The 23969-nt window shown below is 39.6% G+C and overlaps 1 protein-coding gene across 1 annotated transcript in view; it reads left to right on the top strand.

Moving 5' to 3' along the window:
* Positions 1-5526, top strand: part of ntsr1 (neurotensin receptor 1 (high affinity)) — a 47247-nt gene extending 41721 nt beyond the window's left edge. Inside the window, exon 4 of the mRNA XM_071473013.1 lies at positions 1399-5526. Coding sequence (XP_071329114.1) covers positions 1399-1654 — 256 coding nt within the window. The 3' untranslated portion in view covers positions 1655-5526. The remainder of the gene's footprint in view (positions 1-1398) is intronic.
* The last annotated feature ends 18443 nt before the right edge of the window (positions 5527-23969 follow it).

The following is a 23969-nucleotide window of genomic DNA, read 5'->3' as shown; positions in this document are numbered from 1 at the left end:
TGAGGACAGAGAGAGGGAGAGAGGAGAAGCACAAACTGCGGGAGAGAAAAAAATACAAAGTTAATGGCATAAAGTAATCGAGAGAGAGAGAGAGAGAGAGAGAGAGAGCCCAGTGAATCATGGGAATCCTCCAGCAGTCTAGCTCTATAGCAGCATAACTAAGGGATGGGTCAGGACATACCCGAGCCAGCCCTAACTATAAGCTTTACTAAACAGGACAGTTTTAAGCCTGATCTTAAAGGTAGAGACGGTGTCTGCCTCCTGAACCCACACTGGGAGCTGGTTCCACAGGAGAGGAGCCTGATAGCTGAAGGCTCTGCCCCCCATTCTGCTCTTACAAACTCTGGGAACCACAAGTAGACCTGCATTTAGAGAGCGAAGTGTCCTATTGGGAAAATAGGGAAGTATAAGCTCTCCAAGGTATGATGGTGCCTGACTGTTAATGGCTTTGTAGGTGAGGAGGAGGATTTTAAATTCTATCCTGGATTTTACAGGGAGCCAATGCAGAGAAGCTAACACAGGAGAGATGTGATCCCGTTTCCTAGTTCCTGTCAGTACTCGTGCTGCCGCATTTTGGATCAACTGGAGGCTTTTTACTGCGTTTTTGGGACATCCTGACAATAAAGAGTTACAGTAGTCCAGTCTTGAGGTAACAAATTCATGAACTAGCTTTTCAGCATCCTTTAGACACAGAATGGGTCTGATTTTTGCAATATTGTGCAGGTGGAAGAAGGCTGTCCTAGAGACTTGTTTTATATGTGAAGTAAAGGACAAGTCCTGGTCAAAAATGACACCAAGGTTTCTGACTGTAGCACTGGAGGCCAAGGTACATCAAATTTCCTTTGGATATAATCAATTGTGTGATAATGATTTGATGTCAAGTGAAATAAAATAATGAAGTGATAGGTCAGAATGTAATTCATCCAGAAGTCTCTGTGAACTATGTGAACTAAACTTTTTATGATATTGTGACTACTGACTGGGCTAATTTAAGCTGGTGAACTAACTGCTAACACGCGAGCCAGGAGTGTCAGTCACATCGAGTCCTGAAGGAATGATGTATTTCTGTAGTCCAACCCTTAAGTCATCAGCACCTGGTTCCCTCCACAAACAGCCAATAGGATTTCTCTATTGTGTTTTGGATCATTAGAGAAAATCAGCAGCAGTTTCTGATCCTGTCAAGTTTTGTTCAGCAGGATAATCTTCACTAATGACACCACTTTATGATGTTTGAAGCCTAAATACAATCAGCAGCAGTAAAAAGCTCATGTTAGGCTATAAACAAACTACACCACATTCACATGACTTCACCGTAACCACCATTAAATTTCAACTTATAGTTTGATTTAACCCTGAGCTCTTCTGTTAAACAGCTCTCTGTTGTCTGTTTCCTCACAGTGACTTGTATGACTTCTACCACTATTTCTACATGTTGACCAACATCCTGTTCTATGTCAGCTCAGCCATCAATCCTATCCTCTACAACCTGGTGTCAGCCACCTACCGCCAGATCTTCTTCTCCACACTGCGCTACTTCTGCATGCCCTGCCAACAAACGCCCAGGAGGCGCCCCCACCCCCTGACCCGCCACTCCATTAGTATCTCCAGTAACCACACACTCTCCACCAACATCATCAAAGAGACGACATACTGACTGGGCTGAAATACACCTTCTCAACTGCTGCCACTTTGTGTTAACTGGTAATTTCATCAAGGAAATTCTGGTATTGGGTTGGAGAGGCAAACAGATCCACTACTTGGACAGTGTCATTGTCATGTTGGGTCAGGTGTCCCGGTTTCAAGCTGGGGTTCCAACAGATGTCTATAATACAGTAAACTGCCCTGGTTTTCAACAAATTGTCCCAGTTTTCACTACAATTCAAATAATGATTATATATAATAATAACTTGTTTTCAGTGCTCACATAGACATTTATCATGTCCTCATTATTACCTAACCAAGATAAAACATAAACAATGCAGTATGCATCTGTATTCAACACTGATTGGTCTGCATGTCTGTCAATCAATCAATGTGTCAATGTCAAGGTAAGGCTGATCATTAGAGTCCTCCCAACAAAAATGTTGTATTCATGGCATCTGTGGTGTGTGTTCGGTCGGTACGCTAAGTGCTGGGGTAATTGACCCTCCATCCTGATGAAAACACCTGTGGTGTGTGCATAAGCACATACATGTGGAGGGTGACATCAAAGCATACATAACAGTCCTGGTTTGGGGGTTTGAAAGGTCACCCTTGTCAGGTGCCCGGTCTGAGACCACTGTGATTTCATTTCCAATGCACATTTTGTAACAACTTATTGTGACTTCTGTTGTTTCAGTTATTTTAAATAGTTGTTGTATCTTTATTATAAAGGTAACATGACACGAGTTTGTAACATGAAAAAAATAAAAGGCAATATCACACTGCTTAGTGCAGGAACAGATGATTTTTGTCTTCAAGTGACTGTAAGTAAATATTTGAAGTATTTGTACATAACAGCAGTGACTGTGTGGAGCTGATAACACATGGTAGAGATGAATTCATGTGCTGACACAATGTTCTTTCCTGGACCAAACAGTGGGCTTGTGGTGGCAGAGAAAGCAGCCCCTGCTACAATGCTTTCCCACCAGCAACTGCTTGAGAAAACAGAGATCTGGGGACTCCAGTTTCTCCATTAGAGGGAAGATGAGAATGTGAAACAAATCTTCCTCAGCTAAAGCTCACAAAGATTGCTATGGAAGAGTAGAGAAACGCAGTTTCCATCATATATTCATGTGCCATGATTATTTCGAAAGTCTGATTCCACACATCATGATTTATGTCAACTGCAGGAAGTATTTATTTATTTGACGAGGTATAAAGGTGTTAATGTTTGCTGTTTTTATCAACTGGAACCACATCGTGTTGTTACCTTTATTTGCCAATAACCAAGTGTGTTAGTTGCTTCATGGCTGAAGTGTGTTCGATAACACAGTCGTACATCCGGATATATTCAGATAAGGTACACCACTTACACCTCAGGTTCCACACCTGGACAAGTTTCACATGAAGTGGGCAGTCAGATTTCAATTACACAAAGATGTAGGACAGTGGTTCCCAACCTGAGGACTAGGTCCCATTGGTGGGCCATGAAGTGGGCAAAACATTTGCAAAACAGTCCAATTTTGGTTAAAAGATGTAAAAGCATTCATAATTAAATAATATTTTAAAATGTTTTAGAGAAAAATCATCTTTAAACTTGAAATTGTTGGAAACTTTTTCTCATGTTAAGACCTATCACTGATAAACCAATGATAACAATTTTAATGTTGTCACTGTCACACCAGACTGTGTATTTGTCTTCTATTTCAGTCTGATTGTGAGCTTAAAGATCACGTCCATGCTGAAAATCCGAGCATGAAAAGTTATAGGAGGTTAGAAACAGGAAGGAAAGAGTCATGATGGTTAATCAACAATTGATCTCTGCACAGATCAGTCCTTAATGTTTGTTATAATTAAAATAAAAAGTGCTCTGACGAGACTTTGTTTGGCCTCTGTATATTTGTGGGGTCAGATGTGGCCATGAGTTGGAAAAGGTTGGGAACGACTGATGTAGGCGGAGGGGTTTCACAAGCCTTTACGATTACCATACCTCAGCCAGAGTTTATTTGCCACAATCATGATCTCTTATCCTAAACCAGACTATAGCTGCTACAGGCAGACAGAAAGTAATCAGAGGTAGCTTTACTTAGTGCTGCTGTATAATATTAACATGTCCACCTGTTATTCTCATTGACTGAGAACTCAGACTATTACTCCATTTAGAACAGCAGCCTTATACACTGATGCCTGCGTGCTAGACATGTAAATCAATGGACATAAAATTCCGTAGCAGTGACAGAGTCACAGCAGCTGAATCATTCAGTGTTTACACTGCTTATGTGACTGAAGTCCTACTTTTCAATTTGTTCTTAAGTCTAAGTTAAACACCAAAGGTTCTGTAAATGCACCATGAGTGTATGAGTGCCATTAAAGAGTCTGATTAATTTAGCAGTGCTGATTATGACAGTGAGTGCCAAGATGAAGATGACCAGGTTTAATGTTAACCATGTTCACCATCTCAGTTCAGATAATTATCACTAAACACAACGTACAGCAGGGGATGATGGGAACGACATCAGGTCCTGAACCCAAATGAGTCAGCAGAGTTATTACAGTTCAGCCTGAGGGGAACATGAAGTTCTCTACAGGTCTTCATGGGAATCCACACAGTCTGGACCAACATGGTCACTGACAGCGTCCACAGAGCCCTGCTGCTGGCATGAATGATAATGAAACAAAATAAAATACTTACATCAAATACTACAGCTGTGCAAAAGATAAGAAACAATTTATCTTCTTTGTTCAGCAAATGAGATAACACAGTGGTGATGGAAAGTATTGTAATATTTATATATCTGCAGTCTTAGGAAGGTTAGGTGTCTGTGGCAACGTTCCCAGAATAATTGCTGTATTACGTCGCTGCTAATGCAAACCAAACATCTCCTACTATTGCATTTAACTCGTGACTTTTATTATGAAGTCGTCACAGGAAATACGTGTTTGTTATTCTACAGAACAACAGTCATTTCTGTCACACCTCCGACTTCTAAGCCAGGTGACCAGCTCCTCTCACTGTGTCCTGCTGTCCACAGCTGCTACCACACTGCTACACAGTTGTTACCTGATCTCCTTATTAAATCTTTATGAACACTCCCACCACCTTCTCAATGCATATCACAGAATTAAATTGCCAAAAAAAAGCTAAAGTTCTGTGTAGTATTTTAATTATGACTGGTTGTTTTTAATATAGTGTTCACAGTAGTTACTGGTGATAGTTATTTGCTGTGCTTTGTAATGGTTGATATGGCTCTGTGTTCCTGTATAGTATCTGTGTTGTTGTTGAATCTGTGGAGGCTTTAGCCACTTCACTGTATATAATATTGACTATTAAAACTTCATTCAGGCCAAACATCAGACTTCCTTTCCCACAGGTTCACCAGACAGCCATAAAGAATGGAATACATGAAAAATACTGTATATCCCTTTAAATGTACAAACTATCCAGACTGCTCTTACAGTAGTAGTTTTCTGTGCTCTGGACTTTGCAGTACAGATCTGCACATGGATGTATAGAACTTGACTGTGTCTTAGGCTCCGTCCACATGACTATGTTTCAGTTTCAATCTCATCTCTTCTTCTACATTTTAGTTTTGAACTCATCTCTTCTTTGTAGGTAAATGGTCATGTGATGTGTGTTTTCAGGTGTGTTAGTGTAGACAGAGATTATTTCTATTATGAAGCTAAAACAATTGTCTGGACAGAGATGGTTTTCTATCTAAAATGAAAACATAGAAATGTGGACATAGCCTGAGCCCAGTTCATTGTATTTTAAATCAAAGGAACATTTTTCTTTTTCTAGTGGATTCATGTTTGTATGTCACATGTTTCTTTAACAGAATGTTATTTCATTATAAATAGAAACAATAAAAGAATGAAGATACATGATTCATGATTGATGTACTGACTCTGTTTCAGTATCTGTCTCCTTTTGTCTTATTCATGCCACAGTCTCTCTCACAGGTATGCAAGGCTACGCAATGAGAAGTGCACACATACACTCAAATGCACACACACACACACACACACACACACACACACACACACACCGCTTAGCAGAGCAGTGTCTGACCTTTTCTAAAGTACACTCATGACAATTAATAGATGGCTTGAAAACTGACAGAAGGCTGTTGCCTTATCAAAGAAGTCGTTTGTCTTACTGAAGATGAACAACACAACCAAGTTGTCCTCTGAAGTAGGAAATCAGACCTCATAGCAAAGCAGAAAGTACCATTGTTTGTGGCTGTTTGTTCAGACACTGAATATGAGATGACACTGCTGTGTCTTTACTCTGATGAGAGCAGCAGACCTGGTCAACAAAACCACCACCCGATAAAAATGGAGTGAAGCCTATTGGTTCTTGTACTGACCAGAGAAACATTATCTGAGCTTATGACTGGGCACACTAGGAGTGAAATTGTTGTTGCCAGGCTAACAAAGCCCAAGAAAAGAGTGTTCGATGTTAAGACTGATCATTGATAAATTAATTAGGCAATAAAATTGTTGGGAAAGAGGTTCAAATATTTAAAAAGGGTTCAACAGGGTTAAAAACTCTAAAACCAGTATAAGGATCTCTTTCTGTCAGAGGATTTAATCCAGGATTTACCCATTGAGCCACTCTGAGAAATTACGCTTGTCGATTGATTAATCATGCCTGTAGACCGGAAAGGGGAAACTCTCAGCTGCGATGCCTCTTTCTCAATGAAGCTTCCAGAGAGGAAGCCTCGCGTCTGAGCATGTTTCTTGATATCTCCCCTTTTCAGGTATGAAATCCTCCATGTAGTATCCCCCATGAGTATCCATGCTCTCGGATTATGGAGTATGTTTGCTAAATTATTTGTTTGTGTGTTGTAAACATGCCGAATGAATGTTCAGTATGTTGAAAGTCTTATTTAATTTGTTAGATTGCTAATTGTTACACAGCAGCTAGCTAACTATCATTATGTCAGTAGTCAATGGAGGTACAAAATATTGTGTGTGTCAGGTTCAGGGTAAGAGATTGCTTACATGTACAGTCAAACCCAAAATGATTCATACCCCTGGGAAATTTTGACTTAAAGTTACTTTTATTCAACCAGCAAGTTTTTTCTTGATTGGAAATGACACAGACGTCTCCCAGAAGTTAAGACGATGTATAAGAGGCATCATTGTGGAAAAAAAAAAAAAAAAAAAAAAAAAAAAATCTCAGCTTTTATTTACATTTGAACAAAAAGTGGCATGTCCAAAATTATTCATACCCTTCTCAATAATCAATAAAAAAGCCTTTGTTGGCCATTACAGCAACGCTTCCTATAATTGCTGACGAGCTTTTTGCATGTCTCCACTGGTATTTTTGCCCATTCATCTTTAGCGATGAGCTCCAACTCTTTCATCACCCTTTAGCTCCCTCCACAGATTCTCAAATGGATTCAAGTCAGGACTCTGGCTGGGCCACTGCAAAACCTTAATGTTTTTGTCCACTAACCATTTCTTCACCACTTTTGCTGTGTGTTTTGGGTCAATGTCCACTGGTGCCCAAGGCCAAGTTTCTCTGCAGACTGCTTGATGTTGTTGTTGAGAATCTTGATGTATTGTGTAACACCCTTCTCAATGGTCAGGATGCAGGTTTTAATATTTAATTGAATACTGGACCATTTGCTAAGATTCAACTACTAGAGCAAGGTGGATGACTAATGACACACAAAAGGTTTGGTTTAATTGACATATATTTAGATTACCACAAATGCAGCACAACCTGTCACTTTCAACCTGGTTAATCACTTATATTTAATAAAAGAACATAGACAACATCATATAAAAAAAACAAAAAAAAAACAAATGGGTCCAACACACTGGAAATATTAAAACACACTCCCAGGGGATTTGATTCAGTCTCTATGGTGTAAGTCCACACGTTTAAGTTTTCAGGTCCAGTGGTAAGGTCTCTCTCCTTGTGGGATGTGCAGAGGAGCAATTAAGTGCAAATCTGTCCTACCACTCAAGCAGAATCAGTTAAGAGTTTCAAATTCTTGTCATCACAGTCATCACTCTAAACAGTGACACAATGACTCTATTGGACTGCAGTCATCTGGAGACAGTGCAAGATAGATTTGTGTGTCATCTGCATAACTATGATAGTTGACATTAGAATTCTGCAGAATCTGACCCAAAGGCAGCATATACAGGTTGAACAGAAGGGGTCCAAGGACTGACCCCTGAGGAACTCCACATGTCATAGCCACTCGATCAGATTGATAACTACCAATGGTCACAAAATAACTCCGCTCCTCCAAGTAGGACCTGAACCATTTTAGGACTGTCCCGCTGAGTCCTGCCCAGGTTTCCAACCTGTCCAACAGTATACTGTGATCCACAGTGTCAAACGCAGCACTGAGATCCAACAGGACCAGAACTGACACCTTGCCTGAGTCAGTGTTCAACCTTATGTCATTTAACACTCTAATAAGAGCTGTTTCTGTACTGTGGTAAGGTCGGAAGCCTGATTGAAATTTGTCAAAGAGTCCACTGGAGTTCAAGAAGTTGCTGAGTTGATTAAAAACCACTTTGGTCAATTGTATTAAACTCTGACATTACAGTTGATTTATTCCTAGGTGATTTTGGGGATTGCATGATTGTATTATTTTGCTGATTTGTGTTGATATTTAGCCTTATAGATTTAATTTTTTCATTGAAAAAGCAAGCAAATTCATTGCATTTTTCTGTGGAAAAGTGTTGTGAAACTATCTCTTTTGGGGGGGTTGTAAGCTTATCAACCATAGCAAACAGAACACGAGTGTTGTTGATGTTCTTATTAATCATTTCAGTAAAGTGTTGCTGTCTAGCCTTGAATAACCCATGGTTAAAATTACAAAGACTTTGTTTGTAGAGGTCATGGTGAATTTGAAGTTTAGTTTTTCTCCATTTACGCTCTGATTTCCTGCATTCTGTTTTCAGAGCCTTTACCATCAAAGTGTTCCTCCATGGTGTTTTTTGCCTGGTCAAGGTCATCTTAGATTTAATCGGTGCAATGGTATCAATGACATTTGAGATTTTGCAGTTTAAATTATCCAGGAGTTCATCAACTGTCTCTGCGCTCGCAGTTGGCAACATGGCTACAGCCTCCATAAACTTAACACTGGTATTCTCATTTATGTACCTTTTCCTAACAGACACAGAGGATAACTGAATGTTTGGAGTTATCTGTAAGTCAAAGAACACACAGAAATGATCAGAAAGAGTCCTTGATATCAACAGAAGTGATGTCAACACCTCTAGAGATAACCAAATCCAGAGTGTGGCCTCGGGTGTGTGTGGGCCCTTTCACATGTTGGAAGAGGCCAAAAGTGTCAAGAAGAGAGTAAAGTTCTTTGGCATTTGTGTCCGTATTATTGTCTACGTGAATGTTACAATACCCTGTTATGATAAAAAAGTTGTAGTCAGTGCAGATAACTGACAGCAGTTCAGCAAACTCATCAAAGAATTTTCCTGGGTATCTTGGTGGTCTATAGATAATTAGGAAGAGAACTTTTGAGTTCTTTACTAAAAAACATATATTAAAAAGAGCTAAAATCACCAAATATAGTTTCCTTGCACTGAAATATAGATTTAAAAATGGCAGCAACTCCCCTGCCTTTCTTACCACTTCGACACTTATTCATAAAAGAGAAATTTGTTGGTGCTGCCTCATTGAGAATGGTAGCACAGCTACATTCAGTCAGCCATGTTTCACTAAGAGGTAAGAAATCTAGATTATAGGTCATAATGATGTCATTTACTAACAAGGACTTGTTGGCTAGTGATCTGATATTGAGTAGAGCTAGCCTTGTGGAGATAAAAGGAGACACTGGTGAGTTTTGAGGTTGACAAGCTATACTCACTAGATTGTTAGATTTGATTGAACCCTTTTTATTTCTCACCAGTTTGATCACTTTTCTGTTACCCGTCACCACAGGGATTGAAAAGGCTGCCTGAAATCCATAGGGCCCTGACTTTTCCTGGGGAAGAACATTGTTGATATCAGTATTGTAGCCTGGACCCGGCACATATCAGTCAGACTCAATGATATGATGATTCAGAGGGGGTGGGGTGGGGCTCGGTGACTTTTGGTCAAAAGTGGCTTCCGACGTGGTGGAAGCCACCTTCGTCTTTTGGTTGACGGTGGCTTCCGACGTGGTGAAATGGGAGGGGGTGGGGTGGACGGAAGGGGTGGACGATGTGGGAGGTTAATGCGGGAAAATATGGGATCGTGGTGTGGTGTTAGTTGGATTCCAACTCCGAAGCTCTTCATCCTGTCAGGGAAATCCAGGAATGGGGAGTCAAGACTGAGTGGAGAGAGTTGGGGGCTGGGTGGGGTCTGGGGGGGTGAAGGTTGGGAGTCTCCTGTTTGGGCTGGGGGAGACTCCCCTTTTCGGGCTGTTGGGGCTAGGGGAGACTCCTGGTGTTGTGTTGTTGTGGCTGAATCCACTTGTTGGGGAGAAGATGGTGACTCTGTAGGTTCTTTCTGAGTCCACTGTCCTCAGTTGTCAGTCCTTATCTCAGCGCCCTCACCAGAGCGCTGTCTTATCCGTTGTTTTGAATTGTCTTGTCCCTTGTCCTTGACAAAGACTGCTGGTGCCTGACGCAGATGATAAAAAATGTTGGAGCTTAGCAGCTGTACTCCTGACTTGTTAAGGCAAAATCCATCTGCCTTAAAGAGGTGCCTGCGTTCCCAAAAGATGTTGAAGTTGTCAATAAAGTTCAGTGATTGAGCAGTGCATGTATCTTTCAGCCATCTGTTTAGCATCATCAGCCTGCTGAATTTCTCATCTCCTCGCCGAACTGTTGGCAGAGGTCCACTGAAAAACACCTCAGTATTTAAACACTGAACTTTTTTATCAGTTCGTTGAAGTCTCGTTTTAATACTTCCGATTGTTGTTTCACAACATCAAGGGCTCCTGTGTGTATGATGAGAGATTTCAGTGTCGGATGCTCAGCAGCAATCTTCAGGATCTTTTTCGAGACATCAGACACCATGTCATTGGGAAAGCCGAGTACTTTGGTGTTTTTCTTACTGCAAAAGCATTTTATGTCATTCACAGCTCCATCACCCACTATCAGAGTTTGAGGCCCAGTGGTTAGCTCTCTCTGTAGCCCTTTAGCATTCGATTTAGCCTCATACCTTTCTCTGGTCCTGGGAGATGAGCCTTCTTTGGGGGAGTCTGGGTCCTGTGAAAGTGGAGCAAATCTGTTCTCTAGTAGAATCCCTACGTCTTGGGGCAGTTTGCTCTTAGTTTTTGTTGTCGCCTTGGTCAATGGTTGCTTTCTCCGTGGTAGTGGGGTTGAAGAGACATTCTTGTATGATGGTAGTGCAGGCCATTTGGTGTCATACTGAATCTCCTGGTGCTGGGTTCTGCCTGATAACTGTCTTCCCATATTTGAGGGAGGCAAAATTTGCCAGGGATATGAATAATTTTGGGCTTGACTGCATATGTGTGGTTAACTTTGATTATATCTGTGTATGATTATTAACTAACTTGTGTGTTTATTCTAGAAGTAATTGTTTATGACAAGACAAAAAGAGATCACATCCTTGTTCCTTCCAATGACTTTCTGGTTGACATGCTGCCTCCTGTTTGTTTGGAGTATGAATTCAACAGTTGGCTAGTTCTTACACATTTACACCCTTCAAGGCCCTTTCAATACATGAATTGTATCAATTTTTGAAATTTCCATTCACCCTTGTTCTATAGCCTCTCTCCATCCAGTTTGATGAATAGGACTCCCCCACCCCCTTTTTTTTTAAAGCCATGAGGAGCAGGATTCTCTCCCTCTGTCAACTCAATTCCATTCTGCCAAATGGAAATTTAAGCACATGGCAGACCACAACTAACCAGTCTATACATCACTGCGGAGTATCTTTAATTAGCAGCAGAATTCAAGTGGTAACATTTGAATTGGTTCATCAGGGCAGACTGACACACACACACACACACACACACACAAACACCCACACACACACTTTCTATTATGTCAATTGAAACAGATATTAATCAAACCATTTGGTCCAAATGAAAAACAGTTTCTTGTTCTTTATGTTGTTCTCTTTTCTTCTTCTCTGTGACTTCATCCTCATTTTAATTTGAGACAATTAAATGTCCCTTGTGGGGTTTTCATTGTAAGGTTTGGTTTTTATTCAGCCTGCTTCTGCATCTCACTAATATTCACAACACAACCAAATACACAAACACTCTGCATATACACATCATATTTTTTTTGCTTGTTTCACACAAGGAACCTTGAGCATAAATTCCACCTGGCACTCTGGAAATCATCAGTCTACAGGTTACTGGAAAATTCCCCAAACAGGAAGTGGATAAAAGCTTTGGGTCATTGGGAAGAACCTGTTTCTCAGAGGAAACAAGAATCCCATTCTCAGTCCGTCACTCACGTGGCTGGTCCCCCTCACCCGGGAGAACACCTCGACACATTCTTGCAGGGGTAAGCTGCTGTACAGTAGAGCCTTGCCTGCTGGTCAGAATGAATGCCATGACAGTTTACAAAGCAGCCTTGCAGGCAGCAAGCAGCGATGCAGAGCCATTTGTATCCAGGCTGACACTGAGGCGTGACGCTCACGATGATGCACGACAGCCTGCAAGGCTGAGGTTGTTTTCGCTTAGTGACACTAATCCATCCAGTGCCACAGACTTCACATTAAATAAAAGAGAACCAAGACTTTTATTTTCCCCTTCTCTCTTTTAATTAATCTCCAGCAGAGGACCACTACATCTTTTTAGTACTGGAAATATATAAATTCATTCTACTTGAAAAAATAAATACAAAGGCTACTGTGCTTATTTACACATGCATAGGCCAAACTGTTAATTCTCATGTAAGATAATATATGGAAGTTGTCGTTTAAAGGTTCATGTTTTAACTTCTCCAGTGTTTTATTTGTGGTTTTAAGAACAAAAAAACATCTCAGTGTAGTTTTACATCTCCACTCTCAGGCTTTTCTCTGGAGCTCTAGTAACAACAGGTCAGTCAGCCAATCCTCCTGCCCACAATATCTTATCTCATTACCAGATAATGATATACTGTCCATCTACAGTAATAATCATGGTTTCCAGAAAAAATACATTTAATTTTAGAAGTAGTGTAGAAGTTTTGTGGTTTTATTTAGATGCAAAGACTATGAAGCACAGGTGTGGTGAGAAAACATCATAATTACAAGTCAAACTAAAGCAAGATGAAAGCCAGCCACACAAGATATTTCTTGATTTCCTTTTCATTTGCCTCAACAGCTGAGTGAATGAGGCATGACTCTGTGTGTTCTCCTCTTCTCTCTTCTCACAGTGACGTAAACAACACAGTCTGGAGGAAAATCAGCGAAGAAACAATCAGCGAAGAAGATGAATTAATGAGAGAGAGAGAGAGAGAGAGAGAGAGAGAGAGAGGGAGAGACAGAAAAAAGAAAGAAAGAAAGAAAGAAAGAAAGAAAGAAGACCTGGTGACGTTTATGAACGGCATGTTACTGCTCAGTCACTGGACAAAGGTAAATCAACACAGGAGGGATCCAGATCCAGATCCCGTCGCTAGGAATTTGCTCACTAAGTTGTTTTTAGAGCCAACACAGGAGCTTAAGAGGTGGTTTTCCCACAAGCATCCATGAGGGAGCCGTCGCTCTCATTAGCTGCAGTCGGTCAGAGGAGGGAAAGCAGTCAGACAGAATGGCTGGGTCACAGACTAAAGATTCAGAAACCAGCCTCATGATTCTCAGCTCAATTTTTGTCTGCCTACAGGTGTTACACAAAGTATTGAACATCTACCCAGAAAATAACAGCCTGGACTAATATTTTGGATGTAAAACCTGAATATGAAAACAGTAGAATTGGGAAGAGTTTACACCATCTGTCACAGCTTTTGTAAACTTTATGTAAAATTGTATTTTAGACTGTTATTGTTATTGTATATGTTTTCTCCTTCCACAATCTGTAAACATAGGAATGATATAACATTAACAGAGACCAGATGCTGTAGACATTACCTTTCTTTCTGTCCTAATAACAAAGTGAATCCAGTCCGGCCTCATTCAGTTTGTCTTTGATGGTTTGAATAAACGTCCAGGTTGTCATCTCAATGTACCGTGACTTCTCACAAACTGTCAGTACTGACTGAAAATCCAGTGTTTTGCAAGTTGAATGTTTTTTTTTTAAGTGAAGAAGCAGCAGTAAGAAATGTCTGGTTTGAATCATCAGTAACATGATACCACTCATGTAAGGCAGTCTGAACCCACCGGACTCTGTTCTGAATAAAACCAGTGAAGAGAAAAATAATGAACAAATGTAAATAGATTGAATGAGTATTGTGAAAACCTCAATAATAAAATGTTGTTTTTTATTTTATGAAAATCATATGGATCATAACACAGTCCCTAACTTCTGCCTTCAGGGGTCTCTCAATCAGAACCCTAACAACAGACAAAGTAGTATGGGATCATGGGAGTTGTAGTCTTCTCTTGGTCTGGATCCTGCAGTGTCAGTGGTTCAGGAGGTTTTGACCTTGAGCTGAATTCTCCACAGAGGTCTCCTCCTCTCCACAACAAACAGAACAGCTGATTAGAACCAGTAAAATCACTGACTCAAACAGTTTCACATTTAAAATCAGTGATTGGTCAACACTTTTCAGTGACACAAGATGTCTCTGATTGGCTGGAGCTGAGCTTTCTAACATTTCCTGAGCTTGTTTCTCTGATTACTTCAGATCCAGATGTCCGATCCTTCATCTGGTTCAAACATAGAGCTGAAAACCACCAAGGTGGAAAAGAGGATCTGAAACATGAGACTTCAAACTGAGCTTCTGTCAGACAAACACAACACTGACACATGAGCAGAGAGGATATGACATCACTGACAGCTGACCAATGAAACGGAACAATACCATGATAAAATCACAGATTTCTGGAAATATTTGTGATGATGTGAGAACACAACCCAACACATGTAGAACAGAGTTTGATTGTTTTTACACATTTCATGAAAAAAAGTTACAGATTATAACTTTAAATATATTAATATTGTGACTAACAAAGAATGTAGAAAATCTAAATGTAATATTGTAGTTAATGATTTACTGACAGAAGCAAAAACATATTCAGGTTAAAAAGGGGGAGCACAGGCACTTATTAGCAGCAAAATAATCAATACTTTGTTTTACAAAGCTTTTCGCTTTTTTTTTCTAATACTTTCTAATTATTGTAATGAAGGAAGTCAAATGTCATAATAGTGCAAGAAAATTAAATTTGATGTGAACAAGCTGTCACAGCCACATTGTGACCTTTTTGTTTTGCTCTTTCCCTGCTTTGTTTGCACCTCGTTATTTTTGGATCACTCTCACCTGTGTCTCTGCGTCAGTAATCGCCTGCACCAATGCTGCTGCCAACCCCTGCTGAAGCTTCATCTCCACTTCCCTCTCATGCTCACCTGCCTTTCCCTATGCTGCATATGCCCCAATCCACCACGCCTCTGGACACTGTCTAACCCTCACTGGATTCATCTCTCCCCAAAAACCCAGAAGGACTCAGACTGTGTTGTGCTAATAAAGGCATTTTATTGCATTACACCAACTGTGCTTGTGTTTGTGTCTGAATCGGCTCCAGGGACTAAAGCCACTGATCCTAGTAACACAAGCAACAATTATCATTTGAATCTGTGACACACACACACACACACACACACTGTCCATGTTTATAATGTGTATATATTGTTATGGTGAACTTGTTAGCTCATGTGTGAACAAGGAGTAACATTCACATTCATTTGGAGCTGTGTTTGCCTCCACCTGATCAATGTTCACTCTTGTTGTATATCATATAGTGGCTACATGCTCCAATATGTTGCTAGCTTAGTCTGCTGTTGACTGAGCGGTTAGTTTGAGTGGGTCTCTCATGGCATCTTAACAGCTGCTTGATGAGTGGGGGGGGTAAACAAACCTGTAAAACCAGGAAAACCAAAACAATGAGCTAAAAGACACTATGCTCCACAAAGCTGAGAAAAGTGTGATACGTCTGTATGCATTCATCACTATGAGCAACTTGTTGTACATTACACATGGTGAATCCATGATTAGTTAATGTTTAAATTATAGAGGAGGGCAGTTTTAAGTTCTATGTCAGACCATAAGCACTTTTTTTAGCCTTCCTTTGGTGGTTTTCTGGGCATGTCCAACTGGGAGGAGGCCCCAGGGTAGACCCAGAACTTGCTGGAGGGATTTTATATCCAAGGCCTGGGAACACCTTGGGATCCCCAAGGAGGAGCTAGAAAGTGTTGCTCAGGAAAGGGATGCCTGGAATTCTCCGCTTAGCCTGCTGCCACTGCAACCCAACCCCAGATAAGCAGAAGAAAATGGATGGATGGATTTATCTCTTTTTGCACACCCTGATAAAAAACACCAAGATATAAATACAATATTAAATGTCCTGAACTCATAACTTTGTTTTAAAATGATGGAGCAGTTTTAATATATCATGAGCTGACAGATCAGTAGAGTCAGAGCTCGTAATACAGACAAAAGTATGACAGAAGTACCACAAAGGACATTTTCTAAACATCTTCAGACTGCAGAGGGTGAGACAGTCACTTGTTAATAGTCACTTGTTTTATGTTCTGTGGATTTTCCTCTGTTATCTTTTCTGTTATTGTCCTTTGCTCTGGTTCTATTGTGTAGATGTAACCTGTATTAAATGTCACTCAGGAGTCTCAAGGTGTTGATTGTTTTTTCACCCAGAGGTTATGTGAAGCCAAGGAGTGTTTGTGATGAAGATACAGAAAGATACAGGACTATCTATCTCTAAGCTTAGTTGTGCTGGTGAGGCCATTGTATTGATGCACACATGAAACAGCTTTCAGACAAATTGATAAAACACACACATGCTCACACGCAAACATACACATACACAGGTTATTAATCACAAATGGAGGCTCCCTCTACAAACACATGAACATCAACAATTACTGTAAAATACATTATTGTGCAATACAATCAGACCAAATCAGATCTCTAGTCCTCAGATCATCAAATAGTTAAGATAACAGTGAAGTTTCAATAAATTAGGTGGCAATGTACTTGTGGGATTACATGGCCCTCATATAAATTACTCCAGTGGAAATCAGCATATGTCACCACAACAACAAGAACTGGGCTGTTTTATCAAGGCTGTGCAAAAAGTTGTGCTTTCAAATCATTACATTCACACTGTGTGTTCTGGAGAGGGGTTTGGAGGTTTCAACTAGAAAGAAATTTGTAAGTCAATACAGCCTAAAGACTCTCTTCAGTCAAAAAAACAACTGAATCCCGACAGAAAGGTGTGTGTAAGAATCCAGAAGGAGAGAAAGCACCAAGTCCTGCAAATTAAACAACACATACTTTATTGGTAACTTTCCTCCAGAATGACACATGAAAGCACCACTATAAGCAGGACATCCTGTCTATTCGTTAAGGTTAGGGGCTCTCATCATCATGGTTAAAATGCCAACTACTGAGCTAAGTCTGAAGAATGATCGTGGTCATGTCTAAAGAAAAAAACCTTGACTGTTGGTAGAAAACAGACCACAACTATTTTTTCAGGCCAAACTACTGCATTCAAATCTAGACTGCTGTTGAATCAAACAGGCTACAGGTTCAGCATTTTGTGCTATAAATCAATGAAGACTTAAAATCCACAGTCACCACTTAGATTTTAAGAGGTTGAGTAGCAGCAGTGGGTTTTTGCATGTATACATCCTAGGTCAGTTTTATAGGGGTGCTGTATGCTGGGCAGTGGGTACAGCAGGTACCCTGGGTATGCTGACCCTTTGTATCATAGTGTAGCATCACCTCTCTGGTGATCTCTGGAGCACAGGGTGGTACCTGGTATCAGTGTACCTTGGACCAGAACACCATGATCAATGACTGACGTGTGGTTGTATCATGAGATGTGCAGCCATATATCTTGGAGACTCAGATGAAGAGAGGAGCAAAGCTGTCGAATGATCACCACCTGATGGAGAGATGGATCATGGGGGAGACTGCTGGACAGAATTAGTAAGCCCAAATGTGTATTGAGGTTGAACTTGAAATTTAAAATATGAAAATTTTACATGTAGAGATTACTGTATGCTACATTTAGGGTTTTTCAACACTATTGAGCACATATTGTAGAATAAAACATCTATAACATAATTGCATTGTTCCTCTTTTGCTCCTGACTGACAGGAGTCATATTCATCGAATGTAAACAGGGGTTTTTACCAGGAATTTGCTGAAATGACTTTGGCTGTTGTTTTTCCTTCGGAGGAGCTAGTTGCACTGCCATAGCCCTAACAACCCTAACCCTAACTGCAACACAAAACTTAACTCTTGACACTCTTACATTTTCTTTAATTTATTTTAGCATTTGAAAAGCAAACAACACATGTGCTTCATCAGGTACTGACTATCCTGGTGTGTAATGTAATAAACTTTTTCTCTAAACTCCTTTAGTTCAAAACAGAGAAGACCAGAAGATTAACGGATCAGCTCCTTGATTACTGAAGCGGTTATCAAAACTTCTAGGTCCCTTTAGAAAGCACAATAAGGACTGATTGTTTAAAACGTGACTTATCAGTCTGTACATAGACAGACATGACATCAATGGGCATGATTTGTGGTGTTGACATGGCAGGAATGAAAACCGTCACCAGAGGTCTTTGTAACCTGACACCTGGTCAGTAAGTACCTGCCAGTCAGTTTGTGTTTTCTTACAGTGCATGAGAAAGGTAAAGATATGAACACAAATTGGAAATGTTGAGACTGAAGCAAAGGACAAAGAGTCTTATAATCAGTGTGGATAAGATCTCATGTAAACTGTGAACAGTAGCAACACATTTGCCTGCCTGTTAGTCAATATATTTCACTCAGCTTTTCTGTTTGGAAAAAGGTGTTCATTTAATAAAGTGGTTTGTTCATTTAGTATTTTCCCTCCTCTACCTGCGCCCAAAGAAAAATAATTTCTACGGTTAGGATTAGGGTTAGGGTTTTCTCATGAGAAATTGGCCTTTTATACCTCGCTTTACCTCAAAGTTGAATTTTTTTCAGTACATTTACTATGTAGTGCCTGTCTTCCATTCATGTGTATTGGGGCCACTTTCCCAGTATGCCAAAATCGCAGTGCCAGTATCCAGGTATGCAGTCGTTCATGGTAGTTGCATTTTTGGCCTCCAGGGGGCACTTGATCAAGACTTTAGATGCCAATTTTTGAGTATCACCCAGTTTATCATTATTAGACCCTAACAATATGAATCCTGGGCCCAGAGGGGCCACTCATTTACTTTTTTTTTTTAAACTTTATTTTTATTAAGTTTTCCAGTTTACAACATAATTAGAAAAAAGAAAAAAAAGAACAAGAAAAAAACAAAGAACACGGAAGAAGGAAAACGGTGCACAGACGGAAAAATGTACGCATATATATCAATTACACAGGGAAAGATACAACAATGTGTATAGAAGCATTAGGTTCAGGGTTTAGAGATAGTTAAATAATTTTGTTCTATTTATCCACAGTCTACTCTTCATTCCAAAACAGGGCAAAAACCATTCTCATATACAATAAGCCTGAGAGAGCACATCAAATAGGACAGTAGGGGGCACTGTACTCAAGCAAAAAATAAAATGAATAAAATAAAGAAAAAACAGGGCACACGTTGTGATAGTGTCACTTATTCAGGATGAGCTGTCCATTTCCTCCATAACGCAGTGAATTTATCCATGTTCAAGTTCAAGAAAAAAGTCAGTTTTTCCATGTCAAATATTTGCTTCACAATTGCTGTCCACTCCTCCCTAGTTGGGGGCTCTTTCGATAGCCATCTTCGCGTAATAGCTTTTTTACTGGCGACCAACATTATTTTAATCAAATATTTATCAGTGGCACTGATTGTGGGAGAAATATCACCAAGATAAATTGTACAAAAATCATATTTAATCTCAAAGCCCAATATTGAGTTAATTTTCACCACTACATCCCGCCAGTACGATTGTATAATCGGACAGTCCCAGAAGACATGGAAATGATCCGCCTCTGCGTTTCCACACTCTCTCCAACACTTTCCATAACTTGTCTGACCTTTCTGAAGCTGTTTGATTTTGGGAGTGGTAAAGAATTGGATTATATTCTTCCATGAAAATTCCCTCCAATAACCAGAGCTAGAAGTACTCATTTGAGTTTTGCAAATGTTCAACCAATCATCTTCTGAAATGGTTATTTTAGCTTCTTTTTCCCATTTGGATTTAACATAAAGAGTAGAAGTACCATTAAATGACTGTAAACAGGAGTAAATTTTAGAGATCAATTTCCTGTTTAGTTTGGATTTATATGCCTCGATCAAAATGTTTATTAAATCAGAACTGGCTTCCTCTGTTGTGCTTACATCACAGTTAAGATGCGCTCTAACTTGAAGATATCTGAAAAAGTCTTGATTTTCTAAGTTGTATTTATCTTTAAGTTTTTGAAAACGAAATCTAGTGTCCCTTTGTCAGAAATAAGACAGTATGTTGTGATACCATTGGGGAGCCACTGTTTAAAGGGTTTAAAATCCTTATCATGTACTACCCAACGTAATATTTTCATGTGTTTTTCCAGTTTGTTTTTTTGGCATTCACCAAACCAAATATTTAGAGGAGTTCTTGTCCAATTGTTTAAGGTTTGTTTGTGCAATGAATATAGATTTCTATCACCCAGCAAACTCTGAAGGGGAATATCCAGTTGGCTTAATTCTATATTTTTCCATTTGGCATTGTAATTTGGGTTGCACAAATAGATCAAGTATCTGAGCTGTATAGATTTGTAGTAGTTATCTATGTTTGGCAAGGCCAAACCTCCTTTTTCTTTAGACAGTTGCAATGTTTTATACCTGATCCTTGGTTTAAGGCCTCTCCAAATGAACCCAGATAGCATTCTCTTCCGTTCTATTAATTGTTTTTGCGTTATTTCTGTTGGTATTGACAGAAGTAGAAAAAGCAATCGTGGTAAGATGTTCATTTTAACTATCTCTATTCTGTTATGCAAGTCCAGTGGTAATAAACTCCATTTGTTCAAATCTGCCTTTATCTCTGTTGTAATTGGAGGATAATTTGTTGCGTAGATGGTAGATAAATCCTTTGGGATTTTTATTCCTAAGTATTTAATAATATTATTTTCCCATTTAAAATTACACAGGTTATTTATTTGAGGTGGGGGAGTATAATTAAATGAGATAGCTTGTGTTTTATGAATGTTTAACTTATGACCAACTAATGAACAAATGCTTTCAGGAAAGACATTAATGTTGGTAAACTCAAATCCGGTTGGGAAAGAGTGATTAATACGTCATCTGCATAAAGGCAGGTCTTATACTCAGTGCCTTTAAACCAGATTCCCTTAATGTTCTGGTCTTCTCTAATAGCCTGAGCCAACGGCTCGATAAATAGAGCAAACAAAGTCGGACTTAAGGGACATCCCTGCCGACAGCCTCTTTCAAGTGGCACAGGATTGGTCAAACTACCATTTTGATTCTGGCTAAGGGAGAATGATATCAATTTTTTAAATATGAAATAACTTTAATATCAAAGCCAAATTTTTGTAATGTTAAATATAGGTATTCCCAACTAACTGAATCGAATGCCTTTTCAGCGTCAAGGCTGAGAGCAATGGACTTATCTTTATTTTTACTCATGTACTCCATCAAATGTAACGCCCGTCTTACGTTATCTTGTGTCTGTCTGGTTTTAAGAAAACCTGTCTGGTCTTCGTCTATAATGTCCGGAATAATATTTTCTAATCTTTTTGCAATTATTGAGGCGTATAATTTATAATCTAGGTTTAGGATCGATATCGGTCTGTAAGAACCACACTCAGATTTATCTTTACCCACCTTAGGGATTACAGAAATGATAGCAAGTCTCCAGGAAACTGGTATTTCTCCCCCATTAAGTGTGAAATTAAAACATTTCAATAATGATGGTGATAGTAACTCTCTAAATGCTTTATACCATTCTGCAGAATATCCGTCCTCACCTGGCATTTTATTTGTTTTGAGTCTGGAGATCGCATTATCCAACTCTTTTTGTGTTATTTCATTCATCATTATTTTGTTCTGTACTAATCCAATGGACAAAAGATCCAGCGAGTTAAGGAAATGTGTAATACTCAAAGAATCAGCTCCCTTTGGTCGAGTGTACAGATCTTTGTAGTAACCTTCAAAGGACTTTTGTATTTCTTTTAATTTATGACACATCTTTCCAGATTGTGTGTCCTTAATTTTATGAATGGACCATTCCTCTTCCTGCTTTCTTATCCTCCAGGCTAACAGTTTTTTAGCCCTTGGTCCATTATCATTGTACCTTTGCTTGATAAACTTTGCCTTCATCTCCTCATGGCTATCATATAGTTTATTTAAGTTTTGTTTAGTAAGTTTTATTTGATTTAATAATTTGGGTTTATTAAGTTCCATATGTTTAATTTCTAGGTCTTTTAGTTCCTGTAATAAGTCATTTATTCGTTTCTGTTTCTCTCTCTTTTTAATTGAGGACCACATTATAAGTCTTCCCCTTATTACTGCCTTGGCAGCATCCCATACAGTACGAGGAGACACCTCTCCAGTGTCATTTTGTTCTAAATATTCTTTAAATTCCTTATGAATATATTGTTTACACAATGGGTCATTTAATAAGCTTGTGTTAAGCCTCCATGTCGTGTTTTTTGTTTCAGTATCCAGATGTAAGGAAAGATATACACCTGCGTGGTCTGAGATATCTTTTACCCCTGTTTGACATTTCAGGATTCTGTGTCTTTCTGAGTTGAACATAAAAAAATAGTCAATCCGTGAATGAACATTATGGGGGTGGGAGAAAAATGTAAACTGCCTTGCTGTAGGGTTCAGTTCCCTCCAAACGTCCATCATACCCGCTTCAAGGAGAAGTTTCTTAACAGTGACTGTTTCAGGGTTAATTCTTTTTGTTACATTAGAGGAGTCAAGGGACGGTTGTAATTGTATATTCCAATCTCCACCAAAGACCAGAACCCCTTCAGTCTCTTCAGCAATCAGATCGAATATTTTCTTTGTAAATACTTTATCATTATCAGGGGGTCTATACACATTCAACAGTGTTACCTGCTTGAGATCAATATAACCCTTCACTAAAATGAATCTCCCCTCAGTATCCCTTATTTGTTTAGAGATCTGGAAAACAACTTTGTTAGAGATTAGTATTATGACTCCTCTCTTTTGACCATGTTTATAAGACGAGTAATATGTATTCTTAAAACCCAACTGTTTAAACTTTTCATGCTCTTTATCTCTAAGGTGAGTCTCCTGCCAAAAAATAATCTGTTGTTTTTCTCTTTTCATCTTAGTAATCAACTTGCTCCTTTTGATAGGATTTTGTAGACCATTGACATTTAAAGTAATTATTTTGTATTCCTGATTTGACATCCTACCTCTTAATTCCAGTCCACATATTATTCCCTTCCATTAATCCAAACATGTAAATAAAAACCATCTGTGCTGAACATAACCAAACAAAAATAACCTCCAAAGGTGAAGTGAAGTAACAACTTCTGAACGGGGAGGGGAGGCCTCCAAAGGAAGGGCCCCTCCAGATGCATCCTAACATCGTCCTAAGCGGTTTTAGTACACGCAGTTCTCGGTGCAGTTTCTGTCACCCCGTGAAACAGTCCGATCGGTATTTTCACAATATTATGAGCTAAGAGCCATAACCATCAACCGGCGTTTAATAAAAAATAAAAAAAACAACAACTCCTAACAGTTCCAGTCTTTGAAATAATTATCATTAATAATTTTACCCTCCTCTCATTACCACTCACGAGTGCACCTCAGGTCATATCCCCCCGCAGTGTAATGGATCGTTGAAATCTCCGGAGCTTCTCTCTGGCTTGTTCAATGTCTGAGGACCTGTCTCGGTGCCTTGGGGACCCGCTGGTCTGCCATGCGTTTCTTTCCAGCTTCTTGCACGGTGTCACAGCTGCCCGGGATGCGTCGGTGCGCGTGTTTCCCTCGTCGGCTGTCAGTATCCCCCTCTTCAGCATATCCTCCGTCGCCTCATCCGCGTTGTCATATGTGGTGGGTCCTTCATCATAAAAGAACCGGAGCCTTGCAGGTGCAGGTGTTTGAAATCTGAGTCCTCGTTCTTTTAACACCTTCCTCAGTGGGGCATATTTCTTCCTCTTTTTTATAACTTCTGCTGGGTAGTCGTGATCGAAGTACACTCTTTTCCCCTCGAAGTGTATCTCTTTCTTTTTCCATGCAGTGCTCAGCACCAGATCCTTGGTTTTGTATACAAGGAAGTGAGCGACCATGGATCTCGGG

The sequence above is a fragment of the Trachinotus anak genome, unplaced genomic scaffold (genome assembly GCF_046630095.1).
Source record: "Trachinotus anak isolate AG129_WGS33_773 ecotype Australia unplaced genomic scaffold, CSIRO_AGI_Tana_v1 ptg000043l, whole genome shotgun sequence".
Taxonomy (NCBI): Eukaryota; Metazoa; Chordata; class Actinopteri; order Carangiformes; family Carangidae; genus Trachinotus; species Trachinotus anak.
This window is presented reverse-complemented; position numbering and strand designations above follow the sequence as displayed.